The sequence below is a fragment of the Schistocerca nitens genome, chromosome 2 (genome assembly GCF_023898315.1).
Source record: "Schistocerca nitens isolate TAMUIC-IGC-003100 chromosome 2, iqSchNite1.1, whole genome shotgun sequence".
Classification (NCBI taxonomy): Eukaryota; Metazoa; Arthropoda; class Insecta; order Orthoptera; family Acrididae; genus Schistocerca; species Schistocerca nitens.
In genome coordinates this window covers 285,630,710-285,644,077 of record NC_064615.1, presented here as the reverse complement: position 1 = coordinate 285,644,077, position 13,368 = coordinate 285,630,710, and the positions used below count along the sequence as shown (strand labels likewise).

Sequence of the window (13,368 nt, the reverse complement as noted above, 5' to 3'; positions counted from 1 at the left end):
TGAACAGTTAGGTTTGAAAAACCTGTTGTAAACGAGAGCTTTTGTCTTGAAAGCTTGTAACGGTGCACTGAAATAATAGCTGGTATGAGCAACATAAAAATTTATGTCAAGGGCCAGATTTTGTCTGTCCCTTACTATTTAAGTTTGCATTTGGTGTTTCATTACAGTTTGTTCACTAAAACTGCGCACAGTTTCCCTGTTTCGCTTTCTGTTCTAAATAAGATACCGTCTGTATCGAAATTTTTGTTGCGATACTATCGAGGTATCAATACAACCACAGTCTAACTTAAGATGCAGATATCGATCCCACATGTATCGAATCTGATATTTAAACATCCCTAGCCACTTCTTACCGTATGCTGTGCGCCTATATTTTACAATCGCTGTGGGAAATTAACTATGGATGCAGAATTGTTTCACGCACTATCATGTATCTATTTTCTAGGAGTTCCGTGCAGTGTTTCGTGAGAGCAGTCTCTCTTCTAACAGTTATCTCAAATTTACTGAACATCTGTACACTTTCGTATAGGCTATACCAGTAAGTGCCTAAGTCCGTCTCTGAGTCTTTAGTCTTCCGCTGTTATTGATCGATAACGACCCAAATACTGAAAAAGTACTTTCATTGCGCTCGGCGTGTAGTCTACGGGTTGTTTTTTTAATACATGCACTGGATTTCCCGGGATCATTCTGTTAATCACCATGTCGCTTCACACTGCCCCCTAACTAATTGTAGAGAGATTAGTTTACGATCATGAACACCTGTGCTATCAACTAAACAACCTAGTTTACTTTTTGGGTAAACATCGTGAAAAATGTAATATAACACTAAGTGTTCTGGACACTTGGGTAAAAAAACATGACAAAGTACGACCTCCTAAGCAGAAATTTATTTGTAAGTTTATTATGCATCAAACGAAGAGGTGTGCTAGTAGTCAATTTTACCAGGTATGTTATTGATGGTGCAGTTGGCCAAATATTTTTATACTTCCCTCGTCATTGAACGTTTTTACTCTTTCACATTACATATCTCCGTGAAGGAATCTACGAACGAGTATTGAATCAATTAAGCACAAAGTGCGATTGATCCTAAAGATCCTTTACGAATCACACAATGGGAGTTGTCGCCTACTAATCAAGTGGGCTATGTATTACAGAAAAGTTGCCCTATATTGTGTATGAAAAATATCACCTCTAAATGCCATATTCAAACTATCACTTTTTCTCCTTTTAACAACAATTTCCCTCTTCTAGTAGTTCGGAAAGCGAGACACGTATGAAGCAATGACCATTTCAGTAGCAGTTCATTTGTACGGATTGTAACCACCCTCCTAGTACCCTATGCAACTATTCTAATTTCTAACACTGAATACCGCATAAACTCTAAAAGGGTTACGGTAACAAACCAACGCTCCCAATCACTTCTTACCGACCCAAAACAGCATTATAAAGGAATATGCTCGTGTGGAACTTGGTAACAGATGCTAACAATAACAGTTTTACAAGTTACATATCACTAGCTAAAAAACCTGCGGAAGGTACATTAGCTTATTTGTTTTAGTTGTAAATATTTCTCATGTATTATTGTTTTTCTGACATGTTCTACACCCTGGAGGGCAAATTCACTACCGATCAATTGGAATTAAAGTAAATCTAATCTAGGGATACCAAATGAAATTGAAAACCAGTCTGTTAAGCGCATTGGAAATACGGAAGCGTCCGATCCCGCCCGTCTGCTTTGACCCATGACGTCACAAATATGGCGGAAACAAAAACAAATCAACATATTTGGTCTTTGCACTGCTTTGCCTTGTTTATGATTTACAAGCTGTTTAGCGCCAGCTTTGTTTACCGGCAATTTCTGGTGGGCGCGGAATTGGTAGGAGGCAAGCAAGGGCTGCGTGTTAGCCGACATTTCTACCGTTACGTATATTTACAGGGATGTAAATTACAGAGATTCGAGCGCGCATGGAGGCTTTCCGGCAGTCGTTCTTCCCGCGAACCATACGTGACAAACAGGAAAGGGAGGTAATGACAATGGCACGTAAGGTGCCCTCCGCCACACACCGTTGGGTGGCTTGCGGAGTATAACTGAAAATGTAGATGGACGGAAAATAATGTTGTGACGCTGGAAGTGCGCAAATCTGGTAGGAAGCATTCCTAGTTTTATTCATTTGACGTACATGCTGTAGTAGCACAATGTCGTTTACTTAATACGTACTATCAAAGTCTCATCTAACTAAAGATTTATGGGAAATCAGGCTAAATCCAACACGAACCAGGGACGAGAATGTTTTGGTCGGGCACCCCATCTATGTTAAATGCTAAGAAATTTGGATTTGTTTGCATTAGACAAAAAAATGACTGCACTCCCTTACGGCTTACAATGAGCCACGGGCAACGAGTTTTTCTGTTTCGCTAGGCGGAAGGTGGAACAAACAGATCGAGTTTTCGGAATAAATCCCCTTCTCGTAAATCAATGGACTCTTAACTCTACCTTCAGAAAATTTCACTACTACTACGGCGAATCAAAGTACAGGGTGTTACTGGAAAAGTCAATCTTATTATTTCATAATTTATTCAAGATTTCGAAACATCGGTAAGTTTTACACAAAGGGGAGGATTCTGCAGTGTTAATCCTAAATTACTGAACTAACAATGATTTATCGAAGGGGTTATTCCTTTTGCAAGAGAATTCTACCTCTAAAGAATACACCCACACAGTGAACGTTTACATGAGCATTTAAAAACTATTGAAGTATGCTAAATGTCAGACGGAAGGCTGCTAGTATCTTACACAGTTTCAGCACGTTGTCCGATATTTACGCACCTGTATCCTTCCTGTACTTTGGAGGCAGTCTTAACTGGTTTCACCACCTCGGTAAGCTATTTTAAGAAACGTATGGAACCACACATTAACAACCATTATGTCTCCGAGAAATCTAATGTCATTCGATTTCGAAAATAACGACTGAAATATCTATGGATAAAAATGTTACGAATATTAGCCACAAAACACTTTTCACTTTACGTATTTACCAATCTGTCCTAACTGTTTCGTTAAACCTTAGTAGTCTCGCCACGTTATTGTGACCCGCTGGAATTAATTGTTTTTAGAACTGTTTACAAAATTGTTCTCATAGTTACTTTGCGCAGCTCGCTGTAATTGATTACAAAGCGAGCGAAATCCGTAATATGCTAACCGAACAGCTGAATTGTTTTTTGTATTATGTAACGTGTATTGTCTTCCTTTCAGCTTTTCTGTTCTCAGAGGGATTTTAAAAGTGAGGTCGTTTGGTCACTATATATCTAGAAAAGTAAAAAATAATTTGAGGCTTGAACTATCCAATTACACGTAGCGTACGAACTTTAATGTTATGCAGAAATTAAGTGGTGGCACCAATGACGTCATTAGTGATATTCCTACCAGAAGGGACAACCGTGTCGTCCTTCAGCCCCAATCAAAAGCTCTCAAAACTACTGCATGACAGTGTTATGAGAAGTTCATTCCTCTGCACAATAAGCAATTGCCACTGTACTTCATTCACTAATGATCGACGAGATCAGCATTTAATGATCATTCTGCTTGCTTAGAAAGTTAATTAGCTTTTATTTTAAGCTCAGACTGATCTCACGGAAGAACTATTTTCCAGGGAAATCATTTAAAGTAATCCAAGTACAATTGTGTAAAGGGGGGTACAATTGTCAAAGCGATGCTGCCTCTTCACTTTTCTGGTTCTGGCAAAAACTGCCAGCAACAAAATTTCTAGTGTAAGTTAATGTAATTATATTTCGTCATTTATGAGCCATCATAAATTGCGCAACTTTAACTGTTAAACAGGTGGAGATCTATTCACGATATAAATTAACGGCCTCCATCTTTAGGTAACTGCCATCAAGATAGTGGGAAATATTACGCTGTTATTTTAAAGTGACTTTAAATTTTAATTTAGTCAAAAAAAAAATCACAGCTTTCCACTCCACACAGCCCTTTAATGATTACGCATAGCTTTGAGTACACGCCCAACACGGAATTTCCGCGCCCGACAAACGATGTCAAATGTTGGCGGTAACTCCCACAGGAAATCACCTCTGTTTCGGTGCATTTTCTACATTGGGAAGGCACTAGTTTGGGTAAATAGCGTGCTACAATTGCGCGATAAGAAAATATCTTTCCTTGGATTCTTTCGCGGCATGTTTCTAAACAATAAATAGTAGTATTTTATAATGTTTGTAGGCACTTGTTCCAGTACTCATGGTAACGGGATTAAAGCAAACCGCAAAAAAGAATTTAAGCCGCGCCTTTTTTCTTGCCGGTGATTACCGATTTTGGGATGCTCAAAGAAGATTTTAGACACCCATTTGATTCACCGGCGCAATGCACGGATTACTGTCGTCATGCCGATGCAGACTCGTCTACCTCATGCTTTGAACAAACTTACTCAGCAACGCGTGCATATGCTACTGTACCTCTGCCTTTACATCGCATGCGCGGGAAACTTTAGTGTCAGCTTTGTTTTCTCTGCAAAACATTTTCCTAGGACTAATGCGAGTATTCTATCTACAGTACTGAATCACTATTAAATTGGTTAGGTTACTATACGAGATCTGAAAGCTTAGTACTTTGATACTTCACTCTACCTGTCTTTCACGCAGATTTTACTTGTGACATTTTCGGAACAAACTGGCAGAACATTTGTATTCAGATTAGGAAATTTATAAGAAGCAACGAACGCTTGCATAAAATATTGGGTAATATCTGATTGAAGTGAATCTCATATCCTTCATAAGCTGCACTCCAAGGTAACGCTATGTACGACTTACGAATACTCACAGGGCAATAAAGCCATACAATGAGTATAATTTTCCGAAAGCGAGGAAAACTAATTCTGGTTTACAGCCTCGATATTTACAAATTTTTAATACGGAATGTCATCCACCGTGAAATTAAATTACGTTTCTGAAACTACGTTAAATATAGGTCCAACAAGTTTTTTGTTGCGGAAAGTCACGACAATAGTGATTCCAAATGCATGGAAAATGCTACCAGAAGTGTCAAAACAGCGCACAGAAACTTAATTAAACAAAACAGTATCGCAAAGACAAATTTCAGTGTTAAGTTGCAATCATTTTTGTAACCGTTCTTGTAACTACGAAAGCTGTTTAACTACAGGGTGAGTACAGTTCACCACAAGATTTAATTTGCGCATAGAATTATCTATATAAAGGGATGATTTTAAAGCATTACGAAACGTACTGCAAAAAATCAGCGCTACTTATTCCTGACCGACTAGCCACTTTGGGATAGGCAAACTTTTACAGTTTTCGAAGAAAACTGGTCATTTGGTCTGCAAAGTACACGAATGTTTATGGACGGAATAATCATTAAGGAAGTACTAACGTAGTTTCGATGAATGAAGCGAGCTTTCTGTCTAGCTGACAACTTCAATGTTTAACTGTTTAACATCACTGTCTGGACAGTATACATAAGAAAGTCCTTTCCGTTGGAACCACAGATAGTTACATTTCGGTGGAGATGATACAGGGTTATATTTTGTATAACACGCTGAGAATTCCAAGAAAATGGCTTCGAAAGGCATTCGTGTATTTAATGACTGTTATAAGTAACGACTAAGAACAATTACTCTGCTGTAGCTTTCAAGTGACTTTACGTACAATTAGTAGACGAATACGCATGTTATTGTCTTAGTTTTGTATTGAAATCCTATCCACACTCAGTTTTTTGCTTTGTTCCGTGCTCATGCTTCGAAAATTCGCTTTTTCTAGAATTCTTAACTGTGCCACACATTTTGACTTTAAAGGATCAATTTATTTGCTTGTGCAGGTAGAGTGACAGGTTTTAATGTGTTGAGGAATGCCAATTCTATTTATTTTCCTTCACCAACGCTAAAAACACAATATATACAGGCACTGTTAAAATGAACTAGTTTTACGTACCCAATTCAGTAAGTGATGTCAAATTACAGGGTACATTCTGAATTTATATATAGCTTTACAAACGAAATATTCACATTTCACGCTCTTCCGTAATTATGACACGCAGAAATTTCAAAGAAAACGGGAACCGCATACTTTGAACCTTTCCAACTGTGTCTCGCGTTTAGTTGAATCAAACCGCACCGTCCAGCCGTCAGCCAATCAGAAATCTCTATTCGTTTTATGCCCATATGTGGCAGAGGAGCTGGCGGCGTGGAGGGAGAAGTTGGAAGAGTCCAAGCGCGCGAGGGGAGTCCGCTACGCTCGGCACTATACATTCTCAAATCTAATAAGTTTATCACAAATATGCCGGACAAAGTAGCAAGCACTCACAATTTCATAGAAAGCAACAATTTTCTAAGCGTTTACAATACATTATCATCAAACTAAAACGTGAATTAAAAGTGAGAACATACCCGTGGAAGAGTCCATTATTCCGCCGAGACTTTCCCCTAACGGTTAGATCGCTCACTTGCAGCGTGTTTGTTGTGGAGTACGGAAGGTGTGTGCAGTGGTCTCCGTCAAGGTAAGTTCTTCTGTTGAATGCAGCAATTGTACTTGAGTTCAGGTCTTATCGAATGTATTCCAGCACGATTGATGTATAAATTTTGTTCCGTGATCATCGAGAGCGTGATATAAGCGTTTTAATTCATTACTTGTGAAGTGCCGGTTTGGTGTCTTGTCCGTATCAAACACTTGCTTGTCGGGTGGATTCTTAAAGCGCAGAAGAAAGTTCTTCCCCGTAGCAGGTGGTTTGTAGCGTTTAAATATAGAACACATTTTCACTGGTGCGCCGCGGCCCTCTGAAAACGCGGTAAGTTCAAAACCGAAATCAAATATCGTAGAAAATAAGCTGTCGCGTAAACATTTTGCGGTGAGGTTTATTCTCTGCGTGTGTTAACGATCGCCCGGGTACTAGCGTACTAGTCGCTGGATTTTACTAAATTCCGTTGACCGTGTTTCCTCATTTTTCCCTCTCGCCGGGCGTGTTCCGGTAGGCTACGTATAGCAGCACGCCGCCGACTCAATACCATATATGGTAAAGAAAGCAGCCATTGGTCGAGGTTGCCATGCCCTTATTAGTTTGGCGGTGGTGGGGGCGTGAGGGGAAGGGGGGGTCGGCTGTCTATATTACTGGGCAGCAGCTGGGTGGCATCCGTTCAGTCTTGTGCTTCAGTTGGTGGAGTGTGCTTGCTGTGTAGTGTATTAGGATTTTTGTGCATATTTATTTCAAGTAAGTTGTGGGCAGTTGAAGTTTAGGTGTTTAGTTCCTCGGTATTCAGTTTAGTGCTTTTTCGAAGTGATCCAACGGAAATATAAAAACTTTTGCTATTCGTGAATCGTAAATATAAAGTGAATTAGAATTTTTTGTAATTTATATCTTCGCGGTTACAGTTCCAATAATTCAACATGTGTGACGAAGAAGTTGCTGCTCTCGTTGTGGACAATGGATCCGGAATGTGCAAAGCTGGCTTCGCCGGCGATGATGCACCAAGGGCCGTATTCCCTTCAATTGTTGGTCGTCCAAGGCATCAGGTAAGGCGGAACTTATGATTCTGTTCTGAAGTTTGTAACCGGTAGTGTGAATATAGTACTAACTTCGTACTTAATTCTTCGCAGGGAGTGATGGTGGGCATGGGACAAAAGGATAGCTATGTTGGTGACGAAGCCCAGTCTAAGAGAGGTATCCTTACTCTGAAGTATCCAATTGAGCACGGAATTGTCACAAACTGGGACGACATGGAAAAAATTTGGCACCACACCTTCTACAACGAGCTTAGGGTGGCGCCCGAGGAACATCCCGTTCTTCTGACTGAAGCCCCATTGAACCCAAAGGCAAACAGGGAGAAGATGACTCAGGTAATTATCAAATTCTACGTATACTTTCGTTAAAAAGTGGCAGTGTTAAATTCTGCGACGTTTGAGTGTCTTACTTGCCTTCTGACCACTTTGACAGAAGCATGACATTTAAGTCGCAGTATTCTTTCACTGCCACCCGGCAGTGAAAAACTTTTATTAAATAATATACGACGGGAGTGTATTAAAAACTAAATTTTATAGTGATTATTAACATTTTGCTAACGTTAATGTTTGATTGCAGATCATGTTCGAAACTTTCAACACCCCAGCCATGTACGTAGCTATTCAGGCTGTGCTCTCCCTGTACGCCTCTGGTAGGACAACTGGTATTGTATTGGATTCTGGTGATGGCGTTTCGCACACCGTGCCAATTTATGAAGGTAAGCTTCCTTTGAATATTATATACCCCTTATCATTTACATTTAATCGTAATGTGGGAGGAAATTTTACAAATTTCAAAATACGGGTATATGCTTACAGTTTATTCGAACAATGTTTCCCTGAAAAGAATCTTACTGAAATTTTGAAGTAGATATTCTATAAAGTTGTTGCATTCATTGTATCTGAAACAATGTAAATTCGTTACAGGTTATGCCCTGCCCCATGCCATCCTCAGATTGGACTTGGCTGGCCGTGATTTAACAGACTACCTGATGAAGATTCTTACTGAGAGGGGCTACAGCTTTACCACCACAGCTGAACGAGAAATTGTAAGAGACATTAAGGAGAAATTGTGCTATGTTGCACTAGACTTTGAACAGGAGATGGCTACTGCTGCATCCTCCAGTTCCCTAGAGAAATCCTATGAATTGCCTGATGGCCAGGTAATTACCATTGGTAACGAGCGATTCAGGTGCCCTGAGGCACTGTTCCAGCCTTCATTCCTGGGTATGGAAGCAAATGGTATCCACGAAACTACCTACAACTCTATCATGAAGTGTGATGTAGACATCAGGAAAGATCTGTATGCAAACACAGTACTTTCTGGTGGTACTACCATGTACCCTGGCATTGCTGACAGGATGCAGAAGGAAATCACTGCCCTTGCACCTTCCACCATGAAGATAAAGATCATTGCTCCACCTGAGAGGAAGTACTCAGTCTGGATTGGAGGATCCATCTTGGCATCTCTTTCCACCTTCCAGCAGATGTGGATCTCTAAGCAAGAATATGATGAATCTGGTCCATCAATTGTCCACAGGAAATGCTTCTAAGCAGTTGCCTAATTATTTTGTTCAGGTGAAGTATTTATACTTCTATCATGCCAGACCATTTCAGGCACCACCAGGTGTGGCCAAAAGACTTTCTTTATTGTATTATGTTGAACAGTTTAAACTCCTTGTATTATAAGATTCGAAGTGTTTTCGTTACAATTTACAATTGAGGAAGGTAGGCTGCATTTTTCTATTTAAGAATCACCTCATTATATCCTGGTGTTTCTGTGACTGAGTAACTGAAATGTGATGTATAACTTGTGTTAAAATTGAAGAGAGTGGATAAGCTTCCTGTACCAGAATGTAAATTTCTTAATGTTTTGTATTTGAAATGACTTTTGTATTGCATTTATTAAGCAATTCACAAGTTGTGCAAGTTTCCTTTCTAAGCAACTTGGCATTGTCTTGAGATTAAAGATGTGCTGAGTAAATGTCAATAGCCAAAGTATTAACTTATTCCCATGTGCAGACAAGAAATTAGTGGGAAAATAAAACTTATTTAAAACATGAATGTTTTATTTCATGTACCTTTCTCATTTTTGTCCTGTAAAGTGGTAATTGCTTTTTTAATTGAATTCTTTCAGTTTGATGTTAACAAATGTTAACTGCAACTTTTGACTTGGGTAAATCAGTTGGAAATAAGTTTACATTGAATGTGTCTGAAAGTAGTGGAAATTAGTTATGAAGGTCCATTGAAAAAAAATTGTGCCTTGATGAAATGTTGGCTACTAAAATGTTGCCTTAATGTGTTAATCTGTTATAAACTGGGAATGGGAAGAGGTATTAGAGGTAAAAAAATTGTAGGCTTCAAAGTTTTAAGTAGGGGAAATAACATTTGCTACTTACAATTTACTGATGTATTGCACTAGTAATGGAAATGTGACTAGCCCAAAGTGACTGGTTTTCATATGAAGAAAATTCCACTGCAGTGGAGTGCCAAATTTTTAATCTTGGTATGACTGATTCATCCATTTGAACCTGATTATGATGGTCTTTTAAGATGTACACACCGCCTCATTAGCCAAATTCCTTTATGCCAAGGTATGAAAAGTTAGTTAATAGCAAAATGCAGGTGTCAGTTGGAAATGTGGGTGTGGTACATGCATGTAGGTAGATAACAATTGTAAGTCATTATTTGTGCCATGAAGCATTCATTAGTGTAGAAAGAATGTTAAAGAAAATTGCTACAGATGCCATGCTTCCAAGTTAAATTTGAAATATAGCCACACTTCAAAATTTGCTCATGTTTAATGGGATACTAAAACTATGGTAGTGCAGTGGTGTTTAATATCCAGATTTTAAATTATTAAATGTTTGTGCAATGCCCAGTTTATAGCTCTGTGTGAAACTGTAAATCCTTCATTAAAAGGATGCTGAGGGTAGAGTGGGCTGCAGTGTGCTGTTGTAGAAAAAGCAAAATTGTAGGCATGGTGAAGCAGCCCATGTGCACAAATGGTTTGTGTTAGTGTAGGAGAGCTGTATTGGTGTCAGATGCCATAACATATATCTGCATCCATGGAAATGCTGAAGGTGTTTGAGGCAGTTGGATTTAGGGTGCTTGTAAGTGGAGGTAAATTTGAGCACATTCGTTTCACCCACATTCAATTGCCTGTCAGTGCTTGCATTTCTGAGATGGAATTAATTACTGTATATCTGCTGTTGCTATCACACCAAGGCAAGAACAAAAACTCAAAACAGCATCTTAGGGTTGTCAGCTTGAAAAATGTGTGAAATATGCTAATGTACTAAAAATAATGCAATTTAGTGCTGACAATACTTATTTCAAACTGAAAAGGAAGCTTGTAATATTTCAATGTTTTATAGAATTCTTTTGAGTAGTTTTTTTCTGAAGCACTGCATTTTTGAGTTGTCTGTTCTTGCTGGGGTAAAATATGCACTAGTCTTTCATATCACCCATTGAATGGATGAACCACAATAGGTTTCTGAATTCAGTGTGATCACAGCCCCTCCCTCATGTTCTGTATTACTTGTGTGATGCATTGTTACTTATCTTCACATTTGTTATAAGGACATTTGTAAAACTTTGGTCAGGTAAAGATGCCATAATTATAAATTTTTTTCACTTTACACTTGATCACACAGTAATTCATTCTCTTCTCAGTGAGAGACATGTTTTAGTGATTCATAGTATTTTGTGGACATCAGTGTGATTAATCGCCAGGGATGTGTGACAGTCAGTTGGCTTCAGCAAGAAAAATTGGAACGCTATTTTACAGTTTCCTGCACAGTGGAATGTGCATATTGCTAAATCTAATTTCAGCATTAGGTTTGCATGTGACAAGTGAATCTATTCCTGTAGAGGGTACAGATTGTCAGGTACAGTAACATATTTCGATCTATTACAGTATATCACCACAAAGCAGCAACGTGAAGTTCAGTTTATCTGGATGTCTGAGGACAGCTTTAAATTTATGTATTTTGTTGGAGGTGAGTTGCAGATAAATGCAACTCTGTATTCCTGCAATTCGTATAGCAATTCTCAGCTTTTGTGCGCAAAACAAGTGAAAATTTATTACACAATACATAAGCGTTCAGTTTATTATCTATATGTAACTACATGGATATCTTCACTGTAGGCCAATACCTCATCTCTGTGGTCTGTGAACCTTTGTTTTTGACTGAGAATTAAATATTGGTGAACTGTGTATGGGCTTGTTTGGTACCATAATTATCTGCTATCTCACCAGGCTAGAGTCAGATAATTTTAGTTTGGTTGGTTTATTAAGTTAAAATTGATCTTACTGCTTGAACCAGGCCTTTCAGTTCCGTATAGTACCCATGGAGCTTTATGTACTGAGGTTCCTTTATCTGTGTAGCCCTCCCCATCAGGCAAGTGTTACCTGTCGACCTGGGTATGAAAACAATCAATTAGTGATAAAATTATTTAATTGGATAGATAAAAAACTCTACTCACAAAGTGGTGGCAGAACACACACAAAAGACTTGATTGGCAAGCTTTTGGAGCCAGTGGCTCCTTTAGGCAGAAGAGTTAAAGGGGAAGGAAGAAGGGTGAAAAAGTACTGGAGAGGTCTAGGTGAAGGGGTAGGTTTTGGGAAAGTTACCCAGAATTGTGGGTCAGGGGAGACTTACAGATTAGTTAATTGTTGATATCCCCTGAGTTGGGATTTAAGGATATTTAGCACAATTTTTATGGTCCAAAAGGATTAATGGAAAGCTGGAAGTAAAAAAGAACATTACATTAATTGAAACTTGTAACCCTTACTGTGGAGCCGGCCGGTGTGGCTGCGCGGTTCTGGCGCTTCAGTCTGGAACTGCGTGACCGCTATGGTCGCAGGTTCGAATCCTGCCTCGGGCATGGATGTGTGTGCTGTCCTTAGGTTAGTTAGGTTTAAGTAGTTCTAAGTTCTAGGGGACTGATGACCACAGATGTTATGTCCCATAGTGCCCAGAGCCAGCCAGCCTTACTGTGGAGGATAACGTGCTCAAGGGACAGTGGAGGAAACCTAACTTTTCGTAGTTGTTTTCCCGTAGAATTCAAAGGCTAGTTCAAAGTGCTGGAGGTGCAATCCATCACATCACAATAGGTCTATAACTGCTGTCAAATTTGCTACCAGTTACATCACAGTGAACTAAAAGGGAGAATATGAAAAATGACTTGGTGACAACTGATAACGATCAGCAAATAAGCTGAGTCCTCATTTGTATGCATGACCTGTGCTGTCTATTACTAGTAAGAAGATGCTGAATCAATAACTCTGATGTTACCATACTTGCACTTAAAGCAGGTGTACAGAGAGGGTGACCCAGGTAAAATTTTAAACTAAGGCCAATCTCAGTACCCTTGTTTTAATCAAGGCAATGGTGTCTTCTATAAAAAATAAACTGTTTTATTATTTGTCTGAAGATGATCTGTCTCAAAATGATCACCAAAACTTTCACAAATGTCCACAACAGTTGCCAATTCATAGAAGTAATACTTTGTAGTCTTCATAATTTATTGCACATTATTGTACCATACCAAATGAGATCTTTCTTACTGACGAGAGGGAATTTCCATGTTAATGTGTGAATCCTATGTAAGTAATAGCAAATTGGACATTTATAGCGAGTAATCTCATTTTAAAACAAGGTGCAATGCAGGCTGTCGGAATGTGCTTCTACTCCAGAAACACCAGTGATGATTGTAGCTTAAAATGTGAGTTGTTAGACTTATTTACAGTTTCAGCCACTACAATTTCAGCTATCATATTCATATGAAATTAATACAAGAAGCTCACTGTAATGCTAAGTGTGAGTACAACATGGACAGGATAAAATA

General features: G+C 38.9%; 1 protein-coding gene and 1 long non-coding RNA gene across 4 annotated transcripts in view; one reads left to right on the top strand and one right to left on the bottom strand.

Annotated features, from left to right (window-relative positions):
- LOC126236037 (uncharacterized) overlaps positions 1–6,953 on the bottom strand; it is a 38,806-nt gene extending 31,853 nt beyond the window's left edge. Inside the window, exon 1 of one of the 2 annotated variants that reach the window (XR_007544866.1) lies at positions 6,411–6,953. This is a non-coding gene — a long non-coding RNA (uncharacterized LOC126236037). Of the gene's footprint in view, positions 1–5,955; positions 6,117–6,410 lie in introns of those variants that run through there. The other variant, XR_007544865.1, reaches the window with a different exon arrangement.
- LOC126236036 (actin, cytoplasmic A3a) lies at positions 6,173–9,573 on the top strand. Of its 2 annotated transcripts, none has more exons than XM_049945068.1 (5): positions 6,173–6,520; positions 7,390–7,530; positions 7,615–7,854; positions 8,096–8,234; positions 8,443–9,573. In XM_049945068.1, the coding sequence occupies exons 2-5, from the start codon at positions 7,405–7,407 to the stop codon at positions 9,066–9,068; spliced, it is 1,131 nt and encodes a 376-aa protein (XP_049801025.1). In that variant the 5' UTR covers positions 6,173–6,520; positions 7,390–7,404; the 3' UTR covers positions 9,069–9,573. The 2 variants fall into 2 exon arrangements, with proteins under 2 accessions (XP_049801025.1, XP_049801027.1); XM_049945070.1 differs by lacking the exon at positions 6,173–6,520 and adding an exon at positions 7,093–7,228.
- Positions 9,574–13,368: the final 3,795 nt, after the last annotated feature.

Excerpts from the sequence above, each read along its gene's own strand:
- LOC126236036 (XM_049945068.1), top strand. The coding sequence starts at position 7,405 with ATGTGTGACGAAGAAGTTGCTGCTCTCGTTGTGGACAATGGATCCGGA. Across the intron at positions 7,855-8,095 it reads ACAGGGAGAAGATGACTCAG|ATCATGTTCGAAACTTTCAA; the intron begins GTAATTATCAAA and ends GTTTGATTGCAG. Across the intron at positions 8,235-8,442 it reads CACCGTGCCAATTTATGAAG|GTTATGCCCTGCCCCATGCC; the intron begins GTAAGCTTCCTT and ends AATTCGTTACAG.